Genomic DNA, 23,723 nt, shown 5'->3' on the forward strand with positions numbered 1-23,723 from the left:
ATATATATATATATATATAAGATATATGTGGCATAACTTTCCTCCCTCCCTTTTACTCCAAATAAACAACAAATAATCTGTTTCTCTCCCTCCCCCTGCCAGTGTAAGAATTTAATCCAGTGGATTTGAACAGATGTGTGTGGATAAGCCTCTCATTACCTTAAACCACCAAATATCTCAGTCCATATACATTTTTATTCATTCGCAAATGCCGTAAAATCACCTTGACCAGTTTAAGATCACTGCAGCAGCACATGGACTCAGAGAGCATCAGTCTGTGTTACGGCATCCTGGCATGCGCAGTTTCCGCTCGCATCCAATAGCAGGCTGGTGCCGCACGGGCCATGTGTCTGTCTCCCCACTGGGCTGCGGGACGATGCGGTGGTTCTGATCCAGGTCTGTGGGTTTGACGGAGGATTTAACACATTCTTCCGGTAAGTTTGCTGCTGATATAGTGATATGTATGGGGCATTCTGGTGAAAATATGATCTGTTATGACCTTCAGGAGTTTATTCTGCATGCTCAAGTCTGGATGAAGGTGTTCCGCGCAGTTTGGGAATACCGCAATGCAGAAGAACAGGGTGGACGAGTCCGGTCATAGTTGATGTCATCCGTTTAAAAAAAAATGCATAAAATAAATTAACAAATACATAATAAAATAAGAATATGTTACATATTTAAATTAAATTACAAATGCGAACACATAAAATGAATAAATAAAAAGTGTGAATTCATACAAATTACATTATAAAAATACTGATACATTTTCTAATTGTTATGCCTAAAAAAGCTGTGATGCGAGCAAATTACATGATATTTACTTGTCTAAAGTTTAAACGGGACAGAAGTTAGTCCTCGGTTTCCTGGTAACAATAAAGATAGATTGTAATGACAGTGTTATGTCGGAAGGCGGCGCTAAATAGCAGTTATCAATGACGCATTTATTAGGGCCTGAATATACACTTAAGATCACGCGATATTAATTCTCTGCATAATAGTTTTGCAAAAATAGTGAGGAAAAGGACAGTGACATCAGGCATGATTTCTATTGCTCTGCTAAATTAAAATATAAATTATTCCAGTGTATTTAAAGATCATTTGGAATCAGCAGCTAGATTTTTACTGCCACTCCCTTAGTATGAGCTTACAGGCAGTGACCTAAATCCCAGTGTGCAGAACAAGAGCAGACAGCAGATCAGAGGATGCAATGAGATTATAAGAGATTGGTGAAAATACCATGGATAGAAGTAGACCACATGTGCATAACTTGCTACAAAGAGTCTTTTACGAGTAGAAGTTTTGTGAGCTGGATGGCCAAACATGGGGACAGACAAGATGCTCAAGGATGAAATTGCATGTGTGAGAGTCTTAGCCAGGTTCTTGAGATGCATAATGAATGGACATGTCTTGCAAGACAGACAAAAAATGTCCTTGCTAACCGTCTGCAAGGGTTAAATTGTAAAAGTGCAGCAACAGCAGATAAAGAGATGCTGCATACGTTATCAAGGAAACTGCATTCTCATACTTAGAAGTGCATTAGCAACTGTGTGAGTATGTGTGCATAAATGTGTGTTTACTTATACTTAACTGTGCTTAATGTGTTACATCTGCAGTCATGACTAAACTTGTGGGCGTAAACATGCATGTTCTTGCTGATTCACTGTTAATATTTCCATTTCGGACACAACCTGCCACATCAGAGCAAGACAATGCAGCTGCAACACTTCATCCACACACACACTCTCGCACACATTTTAATTTTCCATTCCTCTTCCTCAGGCCTGGTTTTTAACTGTCTGATTGTCAAGATGGTGACCCCAGCCATGCTTCTGTGTGCTCTCTCTTACTTCTTCTTATCGGCCGGTGAGGAACTGAATGTGTTTGTGTGTGTTTAATCTTAACACACTTGGGAACAAAATTATCCCAATAATTTCTTTATAGGAATGTCTTCAAGAGTAGAAAATGACATTAAACAAGATATGTAGTATAATCTTAACTCTAAAAATCTAAAATCTTTTTTCTTTTGGTTTGGATTAGTCTGTAGTCATGAGAATGAACTTTATGTAAAATCTACAAAAGTCTATTTTATGTACTCTTGTACACAGCAAAATCTCCAGAGTTAAATCAACTCTGCTTAGAGAACATATGGCCCCTCTCTACATAGAGTTAAAATAAGTTAATGAGATAACATGCTGTTTGTGGAGTTGTTTAATCAGATCTTGAGAGATTTTATGTCTTTTATGTTCAGTTGATTTCATCTAAGGCTTTGGCTGAAGTCAGTTGTAGTTCTTGTGTTTTTCTTCAGTGATTCTGCTTGTTAACAGCAGGTGTTCATCACTAATGCTCAATTACAACTTAATTAATCACTTAATTATCTCATTAACTTTAACTCTGCTTCAGTGTTACTTTAACACTAAGCAGAGAGGGACCATATGTAATCTTAGCAGAGTTTATTTAACTCTGGGGATTTTGCTGTATAGATTTTGCCTGTATTGCTAAAACCAAATGTAGGCGCAGTCAATGATCCCCATGAAGAAAACAGCTTAATAAACACACTAAATGATGTGTGTATGTTTGTTTGATTCACCTGAATTTCACCTCGAATTCAAAATTTAACCTGTAACAATGATGTCTATATTATGGATAGTCTCCCTTGCTGTCCAAGTAAATGAAGTTGAATTAAAATCATTCTGATTTGTTTTCTTCCCACTCCAGCTGCAATTAAACCCAGGATATTTGAACCCAGAATTTTTGACAGTAAGTCTTTAACTTTCACTTACAAGTCCACCAAACATTAGTAGACAGTATGAAGTGTTGATGTTTTTCACCATAATTTATTTTGTTGTTAGTTAGGTTTAGGTTTTTGTAGATTGAGTATAATGCTGGCTCATGTCATGTCCATCAGAGGAGGCCACAGGATTTGGCCCTATATTTGAGGAGGAGCCTCTAGACACTGTGTATGCAGAGGATTCACCAGAGAACAAAATCTCCATGAATTGCAGGGTGCGGGCCAACCCACCGGCCATCATCAAGTAAATATTTTCTAATCCTGTGCTTTGTTTGTCATGACCCCTCTCTGTACTCTATCTTTGGGGAAAAGCCATATTGCAGGGAGGTGTTTACATACCAAATTGTTTGCACTTACAAGAAGAATCTTTGAGAAAATCAGTCAGAAGGTCATTAATGAAAGCCTGTATTTCACAGATGGTGGTTAAACAACTGGGAAATTAAACTGATGGAACAGCCTGATGAACACTTTAGCCTGGTGGGAGGAAACCTGGTCATCACCAACCCAGATAAGAGCAAGCATGCTGGGAAATATGTGTGTGTGGCCAAGAACGTCTACGGCACTGTCATCAGCAAAGAGGCCACCGTCAAATTTGGATGTATGTGACGGACAGGGCTTATTATGTTTGTAAAGACTGTGAATTGTTACCAGATGTCTCTTTTGTCATATCCTCTCCTTAGTTCATTTTTTTTATTTTTCGGGCCGCAGACCTGAACCAGTTCCCTACAGATGAGAGAGAGCCGGTGAATGTTAAGGAGGGACAGGGAGCCGTCCTGCTGTGTTCTCCTCCCTCTCGCTATCCAAGTAAGACATGATGGCATATATTACCAGGAGAACCCAGTAATACCAAAACTTAAGATTTTTGTTTGAATGATCACTTCTTATAGTTCCCTAGTAGATTTATACGACCCCATTTGTTATTCTCTGCTAGTCTCAACTCTGAAAGAATAACAAATAACATTAACTAGAATATATGTTGCAAGTTTTTGCAAACAATTTTAAATTAAATTATAAAAGAAAATTTTAAATTAAATAAGTAATCATTTAATAAATATAAATAATTGTAAATGAATTTACTGAATAGAGTAAATATAATTAAAAATATATGGTTTCTAGAGTAATAAAAAAGGTAATTGTGACTTTTTGTATCATAATTTTGAATTTTTTTCCTCGCTATTCCAAATTTATAACTTGCAATTCTGACTTTTTTTTTTTTACATCTTGCAAAATCCTGACCTTTTCCCCTTAAAATTGTGGGCTATAAGTAGCAAGTAAGACATGCTGCTGCTGTACAAAATAGCATACATGAATTACCCATTGCAGATCCATACAGGTGGAGCTGGGGAAGGTGGAGGGTTTCTGAAAGTGTACTGCAACTGCTACAGCAAATGCTGACCGATTATTTGAAGGTTGCGAGCTCATTGGCTACTGATACAACAGGATCCAATCAGATAGAGAATGATGTGATTGCAAGCAGATTGAGTTAAGGACCTGTCAGCCTGCGCCATCTAGAGTTTCATGACAGAACTTTGTATTTGTGATTTTTTTTTTTATCTCAGTCTCAATTTTGTTCGTGCAATTGTGAGTTTATATCTCACAATTCTGAATTTGTTCCCCTCACACAGCAAAATCCCCAGAGTTAAATCAATTCTGCTCAGAGTAAATATGGTCCCTCTCTAAGTAGTGATAAAATAACACAGAAGCAGAGTTAAAGTAATGAGATTTAATAAGTTAATAAGGCTGAGACTTAAGTCACTTGTAGTTCTTGTGTTTTTTCTTATTTCTTCAGTGATTCTGCTTGTTAACAGCAGGTGTTCATCACTAATGCACACTCATTACTTAATTAAATGCTTAATTATCTCATTAAATTTAACTCTGCTTCAGTGTTATTTTAACACTATTTAGAGAGGGACCATATGTACTCTGAGCAGAGTTGATTTAACTCTGGGGATTTTGCTGTGCAGTAATGCAAGAAAACAAGTCAGAATTGTAAGATATAAACTTGAGAAAAAAATTTAGAATTGTGAGATAAAATGTTGAAATTACATTTTTTATTTTTTTACTCCATGGAGGAAACAAGCTTCCATAATTACCTAACCATCATACATAGTAAAAAAAAGAAGTGCTAAAAAAGACAATTCATGTCCACTTGCAACTGAAATCTCATTTCTGTCAATTGTTTTGTTTGTCTTTCAGGTGAAGTGATGTTCCGCTGGATCTACAATGACTTCCCCAACTTCATCATCCCAGACCAGAGGCGTTTCGTGTCTCAGACCACTGGGAATCTGTACATCGCCAAAGTCGAGGCATCCGATGTTGGGAATTATTCTTGTTTTGTGTCAAGTCCCACCATCGGCAAGAGCGTTTTCAGCATGCCGATTTCTCTGATTCCACAAATAGAAAGTGAGTGCTTTCACATTACCCACAATACCAAGATTTTAACTCATAATTATCCCCACTGTTGTTTTTAAAGGTCAATTAATGACCTAGCTGTACATCTCTGTCCTTTACACAGAGGAGGTGAAGCGGTATCCTGCTGATATCCGTGTGAAATTTCCCAAGACTTATGCTTTGGTGGCACAGAACATCACTCTTGAGTGCTTTGCCCTTGGAAAGTGAGTCAGTATATACTCTGCATGTTGATACCATAGTACATTCATAAATACATTGCAATGGTATTATATATTACCATAGTATTAACAGTCTACCCTTAAGCATTTCAAAGAATATCATGATATAATCATGGTATGTCCAAAAAACATGGTAATACAATAGTACTTTTTTGTTAATAAAGCATTGTTACTCACACAATAGCACTAAATTTGTTCCTCACTCGTTTAGGTTTGTTTCTAACCATATAAACTCAATCATTATACCTTTCAGTCCGCTCCCACACATTCGCTGGAGGAAGTTAGACGCTGATCTCCCACCCAACTATGAGGTCAGCATGAATGGAGCTTTACTGCATCTGATTAATGTTCAGTACGAGGACGAGGGCAGCTATGAGTGTGAGACGCTCAATGTTAAGGGGATGGACTGGTATCGACAGTGGCTCTATGTGGAAGGTAACATAAACTCAGACTCTGGTTTAGTTCTGTTTTATGTATTTGCTTGATAAACATGGCTTATATAAAATTACAGAAAGCATTTTATATTATAAAGTGCTGTAAAATCGATTAATCGTGATTAATCGCATCTAACAATAGTTCGATTAATCGCGATTAATCGATTTTTAATTATTATATTATATTGTCTCCTCAGGTGCTCCAGAGTGGGCGGAGCACATCAATGACACAGAAAAAGATGTTGGTAGTGAACTCACTCTCAGATGTGTCGCCGTAGGGAAGCCCCAACCATGGATACGCTGGCTGAAGGATGGCTATTCGGTTAATACCCTGTTTTATTTGCTGTGAAAATTCCATATGAGTACTTCAAGTTGTTCAAGTAATCATGTGTGTTTTTTCTGATCTCCAGTATGGCAAAGGAGAGCTGAAATTCTCCAGCCTCACATTTGAGGATTCAGGCATGTATCAGTGCATTGCTGAGAATGAATGGGGGACCATCTATGCCAGCGCAGAGCTTCGGGTCGTCTGTGAGCTTTAACATACTTCTTTACTGTCATGCTTCTGAAGTAGTAGTCTACATAGAAAAATAGAAAGGTTGAGTGTCTCCAATGGTCTCTTCACAGCCTGTGCACCAACGTTCATTTATAATCCAGTGAAGAAGGTTCTGCTAGGGGCTGAAAATGGACGTGTGGTCATTGAATGCAAACCCCGTGCTGCTCCTAAACCCAAGTTCATCTGGAAACGAGGCTCAGAGCTGCTGACCAACTCTTCAAGGTTAGTCAGTCCATCTTAAATACATGCATTTAGTTACAGATAAATTAAAATGTTGTGGTGGTGGTGATGATAGAAGCTTAGCCTCATCATCATTTCACTCTTATTTTTCAGGATGTTAATTTGGGATGATGGAAGTCTGGAGATTCTGAATGCAACAAAAAGTGACGAGGGCTCGTACACCTGCTACGCTGAGAATGACCGCGGCAAATCCAACAGCACAGGGACCCTCACTATCACTGGTCAGACAAAATTCAAATCTTGTCACCATTTTAATTTATTCTATGAAATTATATGTAGACTTAAATGTAGATATTTAATTGAATTTTTTATCATTAATTAACAAAATTTTTTTAACATAATTTGCTGAAATTAATTTAGATTATCTTATAAATAGAATTATTATGGGCTGAATAGATAGTTGATGCGTTTTAATTTACTCTTTTATCAACATAAAGATTTTAGGTTAAAATGTACAGTACAGTATATACATTTATAAGGGCAAGTATTTATCATAGGTTTTGTGACTGGTCACTTTTGCGAATATTCCTTTTATACATTTTTCACTTTTATAGATATTCCATGTAGCCTCTCATTTAATATGCATTTGCGTTTGTTGAATTTTCTCAGAGGCCACCAAGATTACCGTGGCTCCATCAGACACTGAGGCGGTTGTAGGTGACAGTAGAATTCTCCAGTGCTCGGCATCATATGACCCCAGCCTGGACATCACCTTCATCTGGACTGTCGATTCCTACGAAATCAACTTCTTCGCGGACTTTGAACACTACGAGCAGCTCATGGTGAGTAGAGCCAAGAATCCCAGGAGTTCTGTTGATGTGAAATACAGGAGGACATGTAGAAGTACTTTGATTGTTTGTTTGTGGGTTTTTGCAGGGTAATGAGCACAGTGGAGACCTGCTGATCAAGAATATTCAGGTGAGGCATGCAGGACACTATATCTGCACAGCTCAGACTATAGTGGACAACGCCACCGCCGAAGCTGATGTTTTTGTCAAAGGTTGGTGTCCTAGCTTATTAAACTAATGCTTTTTTTGAACATTCAAGCATGAAGATCTATTCTAGTAGTCCCTAAAAACAAAATCAATACCTTGTAAAAGAATAATATGTGGCGTCTTTAAAAACAATGCAGTGGTGTTTAGCCGTTCAACAACTAACCATTTGTATATTATTATTATTTACATCAAATAGACCATCATGACATTGTCGAGAATGTCGACTGTTTTCGCTTCAGGCTTGCCTGGTCCTCCGGGTGGCATTCGCGTGGAAGAGATTGGAGACACGTCAGTAAAACTACGATGGTGTCTGGGATCAGACCATGGTAGTCCCCTCATCCAGCATGTTGTACAAACACGAGACTTTTACGCCCTGGATCCAGAGGACTGGAAAACTGCATCCACTTGTGAGTCCACTAGAGGGAGACAAAACACATATCTTAAAGGGATAGTTCACCCAGAAATGAAAATTATCCCATGATTTACTCACCCTCAAGCCATCTTAGGTGTATATGACTATCTTCTTTCAGACAAACACAATCAGAGATATATTTAAAAATATCCTGGCTCTTCCAAGCTTTATAATGGGGGGCGTGATTTTGAAACCCAAAAAATGCATCCATCCATTAAAAAAAATAATCTATACAGCTCTGGGGGCTTAATAAAGGCCTTCTGAAGCGATGAGTTTTTGTAAGAAATCTATATTTAAAACTTTATAAATTAAAATAACTAGCTTCTGGCAGACGACCGTATGCATACTACGCAAGTCGACTTTTGCCACAAGAGTAACAACTGATGCGATGTATGATGTACACTGTAGGATGTAGGAGTATCGAAAGCTTAGACGCCTCTCGCGGTTTAAACAAATAGGGCTGGGCAACAAACTCAAGCTCCTCTTCTTTTATATCAACATCCTCTGACATTTCTCTTTAAAATTTCTCGTTTTAGACTTCTACTGTAATTCGTGACCGGTGTTTTGCTTTGCTCTATCCTCTGCGCTTCTGCGTTTGTCATTACGTCATGCGTCAGGTCAGAGGATACTCTTCCGCCGTAAATCGATGCGTACAGCCATCTGCCGGAAGCTAGTTATTATAGTTAATAATGTTTTAAATATAGATATTTTTGGGATACAAAAACCCATCGCTTTGCTTCAGAAGGCCTTTATTAACCCCCTGGGAGCCATATGGATTATTTTTATGATGGATGGATGCATTTTTTTGGGCTTCAAAATCACATCCCCCCATTCACTACCATTATAAAGCTTGGATATTTTTTAAATATAACTCTGATTGTGTTCATCTGAAAGAAGATCTAGGATGGCTTGAGGGTGAGTAAATCATGGGATAATTTTCATTTTTGGGTGAACTAACCCTTTAAGCATTTCCAGCTAATTTCCTTAGAAAACATTACAACAATATAGAATGGAGTTTTTCGTAAAATATAGTAAATTCGACTGTCACATTTGAGAAGATCTTAATGTATTCTTAATGTGATTTTAATGAATTTTGCTCTTGTGATCATGTTCTAAACCTGATAAGAACAAAGAGTGATGATTTTTAAGTGAACAAATATTATTTTCCCAGCTCCTGTGTTTTTGGATGGATCTACGGATTCAGCAACAGTTGTTGACCTTTACCCCTGGATGCAATATGAATTCCGTGTGTATGCCATCAATGAATTTGGAGCTGGGGAAAACAGCCGCCCGTCCATTAAAATCAAGACATGGGATGCCAGTGAGTTTATTTAGAAAGAGTACAGCTTTCAATATTTATATGAAATTTTTATTTAATAATTTATATATATATATATATATATATATATATATATATATATATATATATATATATATATATATATACAGTGGGTATGGAAAGTACTCAGACCCCCTTAAATTTTTCACTCTTTGTTATATTGCAGCCATTTGCTAAAATCATTTAAGTTCATTTTTTTTCCTCATTAATGTACACACAGCACCCCATATTGACAGAAAAACACAGAATTGTTGACATTTTTGCAGATTTATTAAAAAAGAAAAACTGAAATATCACATGGTCCTAAGTATTCAGACCCTTTGCTCAGTATTTAGTAGAAGCACCCTTTTGATCTAATACAGCCATGAGTCTTTTTGGGAAAGATGCAACAAGTTTTTCACACCTGGATTTGGGGATCTCTGCCATTCCTCCTTGCAGATCCTCTCCAGTTCTGTCAGGTTGGATGGTAAACGTTGGTGGACAGCCATTTTTAGGTCTCTCCAGAGATGCTCAATTGGGTTTAAGTCAGGGCTCTGGCTAGGCCATTCAAGAACAGTCACGGAGTTGTTGTGAAGCCACTCCTTCGTTATTTTAGCTGTGTGCTTAGGGTCATTGTCTTGTTGGAAGGTAAACCTTCGGCCCAGTCTGAGGTCCTGAGCACTCTGGAGAAGGTTTTCGTCCAGGATATCCCTGTACTTGGCCGCATTCATCTTTCCCTCGATTGCAACCAGTCGTCCTGTCCCTGCAGCTGAAAAACACCCCCACAGCATGATGCTGCCACCACCATGCTTCACTGTTGGGACTGTATTGGACAGGTGATGAGCAGTGCCTGGTTTTCTCCACACATACCGCTTAGAATTAAGGCCAAAAAGTTCTATCTTGGTCTCATCAGACCAGAGAATCTTATTTCTCACCATCTTGGAGTCCTTCAGGTGTTTTTTTAGCAAACTCCATGCGGGCTTTCATGTGTCTTGCACTGAGGAGAGGCTTCCGTCGGGCCACTCTGCCATAAAGCCCCGACTGGTGGAGGGCTGCAGTGATGGTTGACTTTCTACAACTTTCTCCCATCTCCCGACTGCATCCCTGGAGCTCAGCCACAGTGATCTTTGGGTTCTTCTTTACCTCTCTCACCAAGGCTCTTCTCCCTCAATAACTAAGTTTGGCCGGACGGCCAGCTCTAGGAAGGGTTCTGGTCATCCCAAACGTCTTCCATTTAAGGATTATGGAGGCCACTGTGCTCTTAGGAACCTTAAGTGCAGCAGAAATTTTTTTGTAACCTTGGCCAGATTTGTGCCTTGCCACAATTCTGTCTCTGAGCTCTTCAGGCAGTTCCTTTGACCTCATGATTCTCATTTGCTCTGACATGCACTGTGAGCTGTAAGGTCTTATATAGACAGGTGTGTGGCTTTCCTAATCAAGTCCAATCAGTATAATCAAACACAGCTGGACTCAAATGAAGGTGTAGAACCATCTCAAGGATGATCAGAAGAAACCTGAGTTAAATATATGAGTGTGAGCAAAGTGTCTGATTACTTAGGACCATGTGATATTTCAGTTTTTCTTTTTTAATAAATCTGCAAAAATGTCAACAATTCTGTGTTTTTCTGTCAAAATGGGGTGCTGTGTGTACATTAATGAGGAAAAAAAATGAACTTAAAGGATTTTAGCAAATGGCTGCAATATAACAAAGAGTGAAAAATTTAAGGGGGTCTGAATACTTTCCGTACCCATTATATATATATATATATATATATATATATATATATATATATATATATATATACTGTATATATCCATGTTTTAGAAAAATCAGTTCTGTGAAGCATATAGTCTCACCCAGTCTTTCTCTTATCTCAGGGCCTACAGTAGCTCCTTCTGACGTCTTTGGTCAAGTAGGAATAAGTGGCGAGCTAATTGTGACCTGGACTGTACGTCTTCATATGCTACTGCATTTATGGTATATTTATTGATTAGTGGTCAGTGGCAGATTCCTCACGTCCTTCATTCCATTGCAGCCTGTGAAACCTCAGTTCTTCTTCGGTAAAAAATTTGGCTACGTTGTGGCGTTCAAGCCACATGAGGATTATGAGTGGAAATGGACGACCGTGGAGGATCCTGAGACGAGACGGTATGTTTACAAAGAGAGCATGACCCCAGACACAGAAATACAGGTCAAAGTGAACACCTACAACAACAAAGGAGAAGGACCCTCAAGTCTTATATCAGTGGTCTACTCGCCACGCCAAGGTGAGAAGGTTTGATGGTATTCAGCTCTTATTTGCTCTTAAATTAGTATCCTTTAACACATGTAATATCTCTCTCAGCACCGACTGAAGCTCCATTAGACGTCTACGCCCGTCAGGTCACCTCTACAGAGGCTTTGGTCTGGTGGTTACCGGTCTATCAGGCGCCGCCAAACTGGGTTGATGGATACCAGGTGAGTCCTAAGTGAAATAATAGAAAATAATCATGAAGTTTTGATCCTCATGTCTCTTCATTTGGTGTCTAGATTCGTTACTGGAGAAAGTACGATGATAATGAGGCTGCTGCCTCTCGAGTCATTGTTCATAGAATGATTAACCAAACTCGCCTGGAGAACATGCGGCCTGACTCTCACTACCTTATAGAGGTTCGAGCGTTCAACGGAGCTGGGCTCGGGCCGCCCAGTGAGCACTGTGAAATGTTCACCAGGAGACCCCGTAAGAGATTTGCACTTCTCTAAATCACTCGCCCAGATTATTGGTTTATACAGACCTTACATTTGAAACGAGAGCTTAAATGTACTGATAATATATGTGTATTATCTTTCCAGCTCCAAGTCGTCGTTTGAGAGTATACAAATATGTGAGCTTTACACGTAAATGGCTCTATCTGTATTGGGATCACATCTATAATTACTGGAATGAGTCCTATGTGGAGGGTTACAAGGTGAGTCTGTTATATTTTACCTAGTATTCTGTTGACAAAAGACTTGAGAGACACATTCATTAATGTCTTGTTCATCTTAATGTTTATTCCATTTTATTACTAGAACCTTATTTTAATGCTCTTATTTCAATTTATCATTTATACCATTTTTTTATTTATTTATTTTATTATTGGAACCTTATTGTAATGCCTTTATTTTAATTTATCATTTATACTTTTTTATATTTTATCACTGGAACCTTATTTTATTGCTTATTTTATTTTATTTTATTATTGGAACCTTATTGTAATGCCTTTATTTTAATTTATCATTTATACTTTTTTATATTTTATTACTGGAACTTTATTTTATTTTATTTTATTTTATTTTATTTTATTTTATTTTATTAGAACCTTATTGTAATGCCTTTATTTTAATTTATCATTTATAATTTTTTATATTCTATCACTGCTTATTTTATTTTATTACTAAAACCTTATTTTAATATTTCAATTTATCATTTGGACTAATTTTCATTTTATTTATTTTATTATTGGAACCTTCTTTTAATGCCTTTATTTAAATGTATCATTTATACTATTTTATTATTTTATTTTATTACCTTATTTCAATTTATCATTTATACTATTTCTTTATTTTATTTGCTCTATTATTTTATTACTGAAACCTTATATTAATGCTTTTATTTTAATTCATTCTTTTTATTTTATTTATTTTTTATTTTTTTCACTGATTTTGTTGTTTATTGATGCCTTAGAAATATTGTAAACATTTGTATCTTTCTTTCAGATTTTGTTCCGGAAGGAAGGAGAGCGTTATGGGAAGCTTTACACCACCGGCAGGCACTACATCGACTTCCCCATGCCAGAGACCGGCGATTACGTCATAGAGGTCCGAGCCCGCTGTGAGGGAGGTGATGGACCCATATCACAGATCAGAGTACAAGGTGAATACTTCCTTTCACTAATCAATAAAGATGATCTCATTTTTGTATTCACCTCATTCATCATTTTCCTACCCCAATCATGCTGATGATGGTAAAATGATATCTGAAGTTTAGCATCATTTAAAATATATTTGAAATCCCTCTCATAGTCTCATCCTTTTCAGTATTTTCAGACTGATGCAGTTCCACAGATCGTATACTTGTGTTTCTTACCATTGTTTTGTATTGTTTTCAGGTAAAGCGGCTCTGAGTGCTGACTCTCTCAGCGTCGCCTCTGTCTTGCTGTTGGCTCTGGGCTGGATGAATTTAGGCCTGTAGGCAAATAAGAAGACTGTCAAAACTTTGGCAAAGTCGACTTCTGAGAAACAATCCTAATATAGTCTGAGTGCATTTCCTCACAGGGAAGGTTTTCATGGTGCAGATAAAGTTTGTTTGGGAGTGTAAAATATAAAATAAAGTTTGTATTTATCTCTTGATTTGCCTTACAAAATGCCCACAATCAACTAATGAAATGGTGTTGTAAAATAAGTAATATATAGTATCAGGATATTTTTTTTGATGACTTTCCATCAATTATTAAAAAATGAGACATATGTATTTACTACAGAATATGCTTTGTAAGTCATTTTTTTTCATGTCATCAGCTGTGATTTTCATAGAAATGTTTGAACTTCAGTTGTTTGTTTTTACACTTGTTTGCCCACATTTAATTTGCGTTTCATGTTTACAAATCTATTTTTGTCACTGTGTTTGATTTTAAAGTGACTTTCTTAGTATCTTCCTACTATTTTGCTAAAAATGTACACTGCAATTTTCATCTGTATATCAGTAAACATCAAAAACATGAAACAAATTACTTTTCTTTTGTCTTCCTACCAAGCTTTCATCTCAGAAATGGCATTGAAACCACCAGTTACAGTATATTTCCCTGTTAAAATCCAAAGAATGTTTGAATCATGCTGATATGCTCACAAAAATTATATCATATTCAACTTTTTTTTTCTTAAATACAATAGTTAGTGTTACATTCCAATTACTAAATCAGACAAATCTTTTGTGAAAACTATGTATATGTTTGATAAATCATGTGACAACATTAAACTAGTATGAAAAGTATCTAATTTTAAACACTTCAAATGTCCTAATTCGTTAATTAAAAACCTTAAACCAACTTCACAATTTTGCAAGTTGCTATTTAAGGACTACAACTGGACTGAACAGTCAGATTAGTCAATAAGCACATCCTTGTGGTATTTGTAGTCCTCATTTAGCTTGCTAACTTGTTAGCAAAATAGTTCTTAATAATTCACGTTTCGGGAATGAATGTTTGTAATTTATTTTGTACAAAAGCGTATCTAGTCTCTTAAAGTAATGTAAACAACAGACTTCAATTTAGATATAAATCCACAAGCAGTCTAAATTATTTTAATAAACGTCCTCTAGTGGCTATCAGTGGTACAACGGGCAGGACGCCATAAACAGCGTGGTGCACGTGCGGTATTTATCTTCTCATCCCATATAAATGTACTTAAACTGGACAAACAATCACATCTGTTAAGTCCATAAAAGCAGCTAAACGTTGGAAGCAAAATGAGTGAGTTGTTCTGTTTATCTCACATTCTTATTGAAGAAAAAAAGGTTTTACACCAGGTAAACATCGCAATGTTTTAATTTCAAAATCCAAATGGCGCCATCCAACAATAGACGCACTGTCCTTGATGTTCGGATTCATCCAGTAGATGTCAGCATAACATAAACAGAACAATAGAGGCAGAACAATGAATCCTATTTCATATACTGTACTGTATGTATTTCATTCATTTTCTTTATAGTATGCAATTAAATTGTAATATAATGTCTAGAGTGATAAAATGTGCTTAAATATACATAGTCTGCCTAATTGTGTAAATATGAATGTACCTCAAAGTGGGCCATATTTTGCCTACATTTGTGGAGATGATTGTAATATAGTTTGTGTATGATAGAATAGAGTTCTTCTGCATTACAGAGATGCATTAGTGTTTGTGTGTACTGTAAACACTTAATGGTCCATATACACATCTTGCTTCATCTCTCATTGGTTGACTCATATATCATCAGTTGTGGATGAGAAACCACTAATTAAACATCATCATTAGGGCTCTTAATGAAGCAGCATTGGCAGTGACATACAGAGCACAGATTTACTTCTTCTGTAACGCCACACGTGGTCTTCTTCTTCTCTGTGTTTAATTTAATCCTGTCTTATCATTCAGAGGTTTTGTCCTTGCAAGTTGTTATGGTTGTAGAAGTTATATAAGAAAATAAGTGGATGTTTATTATGAATTGATTGTACTGGTTGGGTACAGATATGTGTCTCTTTCATATCTCAGTTGTTTCTTCTAGACAGCAGTGAGATTACATTGAGACTTTTGAACAAAATTCAGAGTTACAAGAGTAAGATTCTCAGCACTGTAACTTACCATTCTTAAAGGGATAGTTCACCCAAAAATGAAATTTCTGTCATTAATTACTCACCCTCATATCATTCCAAACCCGTAAGACCTTCATTCATCTTCTGAGCACAAATTAAAATATTATTGATGAAATCCAAGTTTTTGTTTTTTTATCCCACATAGAAAGCAAACGTAACTACAGTGGTTCAACCTTAAAGGTGCTCTAAGTGATGTCACGTGTTTTCAGGCCAAAACATTTTTTGTCACATACAGCAAACATCTCCTCACTATCCGCTAGCTGCCTGTCCCCTGAACACACTGTAAAAAAACCGCGGTCTCTGTAGTCGCCACAAGCTCCAAAAATGGCAATAAAAACAAACTGGTGCAGCCTGGACCACGAAACATAATAAACATGCTCCAGCCAATAACCGACAAGAATGATTTTAAATGCGCGTTCATGACTGTTTCAGGAAGGGAGGAGGAGGAGGAGGGAGGGTCTAGCTAGCCTCTGTTTTGTTTGACAACACTTCGAACGTCAACAGGAAGTTACTCCACCCAGGATCACTTAGAGAACCTTTAATGTTATAAAGTGACTTTATCCAGTAACGACTTTATTCAAATTCTCCTCTTCCCTGTCAGTCTCAGATGCCGTTGACACAGTAAACGCAGCCACCATTCGGACGTAAACACAGAAGCGCTGCACTGTCTACTACGTCAACAGCGTAGTAGACAGTTAGGAGACTGACAGGAAAAAGAAGAAATTGTTGTTTTTTCGCTTCATAACATTAAGGTTGAACCACTGTAGGTACGTTGACTATTTTAAAGGTGCCCTAGAATTGAAAATTGAATTTATCTTGGCATAGTTGAATAACAAGAGTTCAGTACATGGAAATGACATACAGTGAGTCTCAAACTCCATTGTTTCCTCCTTCTTATATAAATCTCATTTGTTTAAAAGACCTCCGAAGAACAGGCGAATCTCAACATAACACCGACTGTTACGTAACAGTCATTAATATGTACGCCCCCAATATTTGCATATGCCAGCCCATGTTCAAGGCATTACACAAGGGCAGGCAGTATTAACGTCTGGATCTGTGCACAGCTGAATCATCAGACTAGGTAAGCAAGCAAGAACAATAGCGAAAAATGGCAGATGGAGCAATAATAACTGACATGATATCATGATATTTTTAGTGATATTTGTAAATTGTCTTTCTAAATGTTTCGTTAGCATGTTGCTAATGTACTGTTAAATGTGGTTAAAGCTACCATTGTTTATTACTATATTCACGGAGCAGTCGCTATTTTCATTTTTAAACACTTGCAGTCTGTATAATGCACAAACACATCTTCATTCTTTATAAATCTCTCCAACAGTGTGTAATGTTAGCTTTAGCCACGGAGCACCATCAAACTCCTTCAGAATCAAATGTAAACATCCAAATAAATACTATACTTACATGATCCGACACATGCATGCAGGGTTATATTAGCTGTGTGAACTTTGTTTATGCACTGTATTATAGTCGAGAGCTCGTGGGGCAGGGAGTGCAAGGATTTAAAGAGGCTGCAGCCTGAATCGGCGCATATTTAATGATGCCCCAAAATAGGCAGTTAAAAAAATTAATTTAAAAAAAATCTATGAGGTATTTTGAGCTGAAACTTCACAGACACATTCAGGGGATACCTTAGACTTATATTACATCTTGTGAAAAAACATTCTAGGGCACTTTTAACAATGTCTTTACTACTTTTCTGAACCTTGAATGTGTTTATTACATTGCTTGCTATGGGGGGTAAAAAAAACTTTGATATCTTAATTTGAGTTCCAAAGATGAACGAAGGTCTTACGGGTTTGGAACCCTTTTAACAAAACACTTCATGCCTTACCAATAAACCAGGAAAACTCAAGAGTTGTGATTTAGAGCATGTCTGCTTTTCCTCTTCCAAGTAGTTCTGTGTCCGCCTACAGATGCATTTTATGCAGATCAGGTGTGCATCTGTGCTCCATACGTTCAATGTTTCATCATCCAGTGCATTGTCTGTTATTTAGGGGCGCCACTGTGGCAGAAAGGCAGAATGGAAGTGCTGGCGGACGGGTCTGGCTTTCCTTTTGCTTGGTAGGGAGCATGTAAAATAGGCTGTATTAGCTCTGACAGACGATCATAAATCACTGTATGTGTGTGGCAGGGCCTGCGGTGCAGTTGCAAGCATTTTTTGAGAAGTGGGCTGCTGAATCTCAGGGTTCAGCGGGGTCTCGGTGAGGACATATATGACATATACAACCCTCCTGGGCCGGTTTGATGCGGATTGTCATTCATATTACACACCAAAGCATTACGCCGCTTGTCAAACCCCCTGTAGTTTTATTGGTTTGGCAGGGGGTGTCATATATGTGCGTAATTGCTGGTTGTGCGGACGTTTTTATTGGATTGTTTGCACAGTAAAGAAGCGCTACGTGTTCCCCTGTGCCTCCACTTCAACATATCCCATGCTGATTTGCTTGTTTGTGACATCTTATTTAGGATCATCTAACAGCATTTCGCACCCCTAATGCAACAATCAGGCGGATCTGAAAACGAAGCCTTCGGAGAACCAAATGTGTTGTGTAAATTCATTTAACTTGTGACTCTAAGCTCCGCAGAGGTGATCGATTGCGTTTTACGGCCCACAATAGAAGCTCACCTCCTTTAGAGAAAATATTGAGGTTTTTAGTGTGCTCAGTCTGATATTGCTCTTCAAATCTTTTCTCTGGCTTGTCAGCACTTTGGCCGTATTCGCCTGCTGCGAGACCCTTTACCTCCATTGGCTCTTCCTACCAAATCACAATTTTTCACTCCTGCACAAAGCTTGGCAATACAGATGGTAATCAACACCATCATCTCCCAGCGTAATTAAGGATTACCCAGAATTCTGAAATGAGTTCTGAACCACTGATTATATCCAGCCCAAAGCATCAACAGCCAAGCACAGATAACCGGCTGTGCTTGTGATTGAGTTAATAGTCTGTTAAGGCACATCAAAATTTTGTTTTATTTTATATTAGGGTCATTGACAAATAAGGTTTTTAAAAGTGTAAAAAAACCCATAATGGAGATATAATTAATTTTGGAGTTTTATTAAGTGTTAACAATGAGAGTATGTGGTTTTTATAATCTCTGCTTTTGACATTTTTTTTACAAGATGGACAAAATTTGTCACCAAAAAAGTCATTCGGTTTAACCAAAACTTTGATTTTACCAAATGACACATTTGGTTATACAGAATGACGATATTTTTAAACAATGCTAACAGACTGATATTTAGCTAGCAAAAGTACAATCAAACATTTTATATTTAGTACAAGTTTTTAAAATATTACAACATTTTTCATGTTTTATAGCGGTTATACCGAATGACCTGATGTTTCAGGACATGCATATGAGCAAGTGAAAACATGAATTTTTCAGATAGTTAAAAGAGAGTTAGTTACTTTGCTTCATGACCATGTGGTCCTTTGCAGGTGTCTGAATGATGTCACATCCTGTCACATGATATTGACCACATGACTTGATCCAAAATGGTCCATTTATATTGGTTACTCCGAATGACATCAATGAAATACATTTCTCCGGGCATTCTTTCTCATAAAAAAGCAATGACTTCTACACATAATTTTAATACCATTTTGCACTATGTTGATGTATGATGTTATAAAATCATGGCAGAATAAAAAAATATATACATTTATTACATTTTAAGATATTTTAATCACAAATGAAATGGCTATATTGGCCTTTGGACGGTTAAACCAAATGACCTTTTGACACAAAATATAATTTAGATTTATTAAAAGAGATCTAGTTGTACTACCTTACATACTTTGGATGTCATATCTTTGTTTTTTTTTTTTTATTATTATTAAGGCTTGTTATTATTATTATTATTAATTGACCCGTTGTTTTGTGTTATGTTATGTTTTATGTTATGCACTTTTTGACTTGCTAGTGATAGTGATGGACACAGATAGCATCAATTCTTGTTTATGTTTTACCCTTTTTCCACAAGGGTGCTGTGGAAACCCATTTTGGTCCAGCCCCATTTCCATGAAGGAAAGGTGGTTTTGATCCAGGAAAAACTGGTTCTACATTGGTCCCTTAAATCTTCTTACCTCAAAAATTGGAACCACCTTTCCTTCATGTCAAATATACACTGTAAAAATGGTTGTGATTTTAACATTTAATGTAATTTTACACCAAAATGCTATTAAATTTACAGTTTTTCTCAGCTTGTGGAAAAGCTGCTTGTTATGAGCTTTGATTCGTTGGTAAATTAACATTATATCAGTTAATAAAATACATTTTTTTTACTGTAAATTTAAGTTAAATCTGTAAAATCTAATATGTTGCTACTGTATTTTTATGGTAAATTTCCAGCAAGCTGGCATTTTTTTTTACCCTACAATATATAATAATTGTATATTTTTAAGCATTTATTTATATTTATTATTTATGAATTATAATAATTGTAATTATTATAACATACACACCGAGTTAAACCATCTTTTTTTCATGTACTGGGCCTAATATGGGCATCAACAACAACATTTCAGTGGAAAGGGTGAATATGAGAGACAAAGAGAGAGAGGCAATGAAAGAGTGCAGTATGTCATTGTTGAGACAGTCACTGTCCTCTTATCTAGTAACCTCTAACCAACACTCTGGTTTTTCACACTCTCACCTCTCAACTCTCAATCTCTCTCTGTGTGTGTGTGTGTGTTCAGATGCATCTCTGAGGCTGGTCTAACACAGTGCAGGTCTGTTCATGTCATGCTGGGAACAGAATGATGTTCTCAAAAACCCAACCTTTGAATTCGCTTTGAGGATGGGTACCGACTGAAGACAGGGAATGCACTAGGAGCATTAAAGTGAAGATGTCTGTTTTGTATTCTGTGGTCAGATTTTGATTCCAGCAGGCTCAGATATATATTTGAAAAATATTTTTTTTTTATTATATATTATATTATTTTATTATTATTATTAAGGGATAAATAGAAATTATTTTAGTCGATTTTTCCTTTATTCATGCTTGCAAACAACATTTTGGGTGAACTATTCCTTGGAGAGGTATGGATGCAAAACTTCTTTCTCTCACCCTGTTGGAATTACTGAGCTTGAATTTGTCTAAAATGTCAAAACTGTGTGTTTGACGTGAGCGTTTCCTGTCCGCAAATTCCTGCAGTCATCTCTACAGCAGTATTTTACCTTATTAAGAGCCCCTCCATCAGAGAAGGAGAGGCGAAAGGGGGTGTACTGTAAACTCAAGGAATTGTCATCACTCGCCTACAGTGACAGGAAGCAAAATGACAGGGCTGACAATCTGAGAGCAGCTTGTGAGAGAGACAGATCGACAGTGGAGATGTCACTTGTGCTCATCACTTTGAGCCCAGGAGCACCAGATGAGCTGAAGTGTGTGTTACAGTCATGCCTTATGTAGTGCTTTGGAGTTATATGGGTTTATAACAAGTTAAGCTACAGTATATGCTTTTGGTAACCACACACTCATCCCTCCAATAGTAAAACAAAAACATTCAGGATGGTTTCAAAGTATTTTAAAGTATTTTTTAAGTCTCATATTTTGGGTGGATTATTTCAGTGTAAATAATCCCATTCTAGTATCATTGCTCATTTCAGGCAAAATTTACTAGGTTTACTGACTTTAAATGGTCATATTAACCCAGCACAGACAAGGTTAGTATTTAGTTTGGTTTATTTTTCATTATTTGGAGGGGCTGGGTTAGGTGTTGTAGCATGTGACATTTTATAACCTGAACTACTGTAACCTTTCATGTCAAGTCAAATTATCTGATATTTTGGACTGCAGTCATAAGGGTCTTCAGGGGTCTTCTCTATGATATTTCACTGGGACACTGACACTTGTATCACCCTCACGTTTTGTTTTATTTTATGTATATATGTGTATATATATATATATATATATAATATGGAACTAAGGCCTAATTCTGGCTTAATCTAAACCCTGTCTGTGAAACCAGGCCTTAGTCTGCTTAAACCCCGTCCCTTTCTTACAATTGACAGCAAACTCACATTCAGCCATTCTGCCTCCATCCAATCAGCAACCAATTCAAAGTGCCCACCCTACAGTTTTTTTCTTTTTTTGATAATTTGTTGCACTCAGATATACACAATATTGTCACAAAATAGAAGAAAAGCTCGGTTACACTTTATTTAAGGTGTCCCTATTTAGGGTTGCAAAGGGGCGGAATGTTTCTGGTAAATTTCCGGAAACTTTCCACGGGAACTTAACCTTGGGAATTTTGGAAATATTCCAATTTGGAAAATTAACAGGAATTTATGGGAATTAATTGGAAATTTTGGGAAATTTATACAGATTTATAATATTTATATAAAATGTATCATATAAAAACAAATATAAACATTTTGTTTGATCATAACATGAAATAAAAGTTATTTTGATAATTTTGCTGATTTGATACTTATTTAGGGGCCAAGCACAGAATGTGCGTAGGCACCTATTGAAATCGTTACTTTTCTTATTATTATTCTTCCGCTCTGGGAGTCTATGGCAGCCCATAGAACCGTATGGTAAAAAGTTGTGAAATTTGGCACACAGTTAGAGGGATGTCTGAACTGCGTCCATAGCCAATTTGGAGCCTCTAACTCAATCCCTCTAGCGCCACCAGCTGTCCAAATTTTCACTTGTTTATGCTAATAACTTTTGAACTGTAAGGGCTAGAAACAAAATAGCCCTTACAGTTCAAAACCATTTTGAATTTTCAGAAAAACTTACTTTTTCAAACTCCTCCTAGGCCGTTGCTCCGATTTTCACGAAACCAGATCATCTTGAGACCATGCCAACAAAAAGTTATCAAAAGCTTTTTGATATAACAATCCATTCTCGAAAATAGCACAAATGAATTCAACAAAAAGCTTCCCAAATCAGTCTTGAGGCTATATCTCCGCAACGCTTTATTGTATTCAGACCAAACTTCGGACGTGTCATCACAAGCATGACTTGAGGCAACATGCAGTGTTTCGGCACAGTGCCACCTACTGGTCCGGAGATAGTTGAATGATAACCATTATTACCATATCAGCCATTTTGGCCATCAGCCATTTTTAATTTTGTGCTAAAATGCTGTATTTTATGAACGCATTAGCATATCGTCACAAAACTCGGTATGGGTCATCAGCACGATGGCCTGAATGAGCCTGAGAAGTTTCACACCAGTGCCACCTAGTGGTAAAATCAAATATTCAAATGCTTATCACTATGGGTGTGGTCAACTTATTTTCAAAAGAGTCATGACCTTAGACTCCTGAATCCCTGCTGAGTCCAATGATACCAAACATGCTAGGTTTCGACTTATAGTTTGTCCGCCATGTTGAATTTTGTGAAAAACCTGCTTTTTTGAACTCGTCCCAGACGCTTTATTTGATTTTCATGAAAATCAAATCAGATCATCTTCAGTCCATTGTGGCAAAAAGTTATCAAAAGCTTTTTGATAAACTCAACCATTCTCAAATAACATGCAAATTAATTTAATGCAGAGCACCCAATTTGGACTCATGGCAGTTTCTCTGCAATGATTTATCATATTTAGACCAAACTTCATACATATCATTCCAAGCAAGACCAGAGCCTACATGCTGAGTTTCGTCGTAATGCCACCTACTGGTCTGGAGATACAAAAAAGCCAAAATAGCCATTATTTTTGCTTATAGCTTCAGATAGGTTTGTCCAAAAAACATAAAGTTGGTCTTTTTCGATCGAGGCGGCATCATGCCGAGTCGAATGATATCCAATTTTCCCATGTCGGCCATTTTGGCCATCGGCCATTTTTAATTTTGTTTTAAAATGCTGTATTTTATAAACGCATTAGCGTTTCGTTACGAAACTCTGTATGGGTCATCAGCACAAGGCCCTGAAAGAGTCTGAGTAGTTTCGAACCAGTGCCACCTACTGTATTTTTTTTCATATGCTTATAACTTTTGATCT

At 36.9% G+C, this 23,723-nt stretch overlaps 2 protein-coding genes across 3 annotated transcripts in view; both read left to right on the forward strand.

The window, feature by feature from the left end:
- Window positions 1-136: 136 nt before the first annotated feature.
- Window positions 137-14,205, forward strand: cntn1b (contactin 1b). Of its 2 annotated transcripts, none has more exons than XM_048157005.1 (24): window positions 137-434; window positions 1,780-1,863; window positions 2,716-2,757; window positions 2,906-3,032; window positions 3,205-3,386; window positions 3,497-3,592; window positions 4,985-5,191; window positions 5,304-5,403; window positions 5,672-5,853; window positions 6,050-6,174; window positions 6,263-6,380; window positions 6,477-6,627; window positions 6,739-6,866; window positions 7,255-7,427; window positions 7,522-7,645; window positions 7,880-8,047; window positions 9,224-9,373; window positions 11,249-11,319; window positions 11,407-11,638; window positions 11,716-11,828; window positions 11,901-12,090; window positions 12,204-12,319; window positions 13,110-13,266; window positions 13,502-14,204. In XM_048157005.1, exons 2-24 carry the CDS (start codon window positions 1,809-1,811, stop codon window positions 13,582-13,584), a joined length of 3,090 nt encoding a protein of 1,029 aa, XP_048012962.1. In that variant the 5' UTR covers window positions 137-434; window positions 1,780-1,808; the 3' UTR covers window positions 13,585-14,204. The 2 variants fall into 2 exon arrangements, with proteins under 2 accessions (XP_048012962.1, XP_048012963.1); XM_048157006.1 differs by lacking the exon at window positions 137-434 and adding an exon at window positions 1,413-1,547 and having other exon boundaries at window positions 13,502-14,205.
- A 506-nt stretch (window positions 14,206-14,711) lies between these two features.
- pdzrn4 (PDZ domain containing ring finger 4) overlaps window positions 14,712-23,723 on the forward strand; it is a 68,413-nt gene continuing 59,401 nt past the window's right edge. The window contains exon 1 of the mRNA XM_048156821.1: window positions 14,712-14,860. The gene's annotated coding sequence lies outside the window, so the exon portion shown is untranslated. The remainder of the gene's footprint in view (window positions 14,861-23,723) is intronic.

Source organism: Megalobrama amblycephala, linkage group LG14 (genome assembly GCF_018812025.1).
Source record: "Megalobrama amblycephala isolate DHTTF-2021 linkage group LG14, ASM1881202v1, whole genome shotgun sequence".
In the NCBI taxonomy this organism is placed as follows: domain Eukaryota; kingdom Metazoa; phylum Chordata; class Actinopteri; order Cypriniformes; family Xenocyprididae; genus Megalobrama; species Megalobrama amblycephala.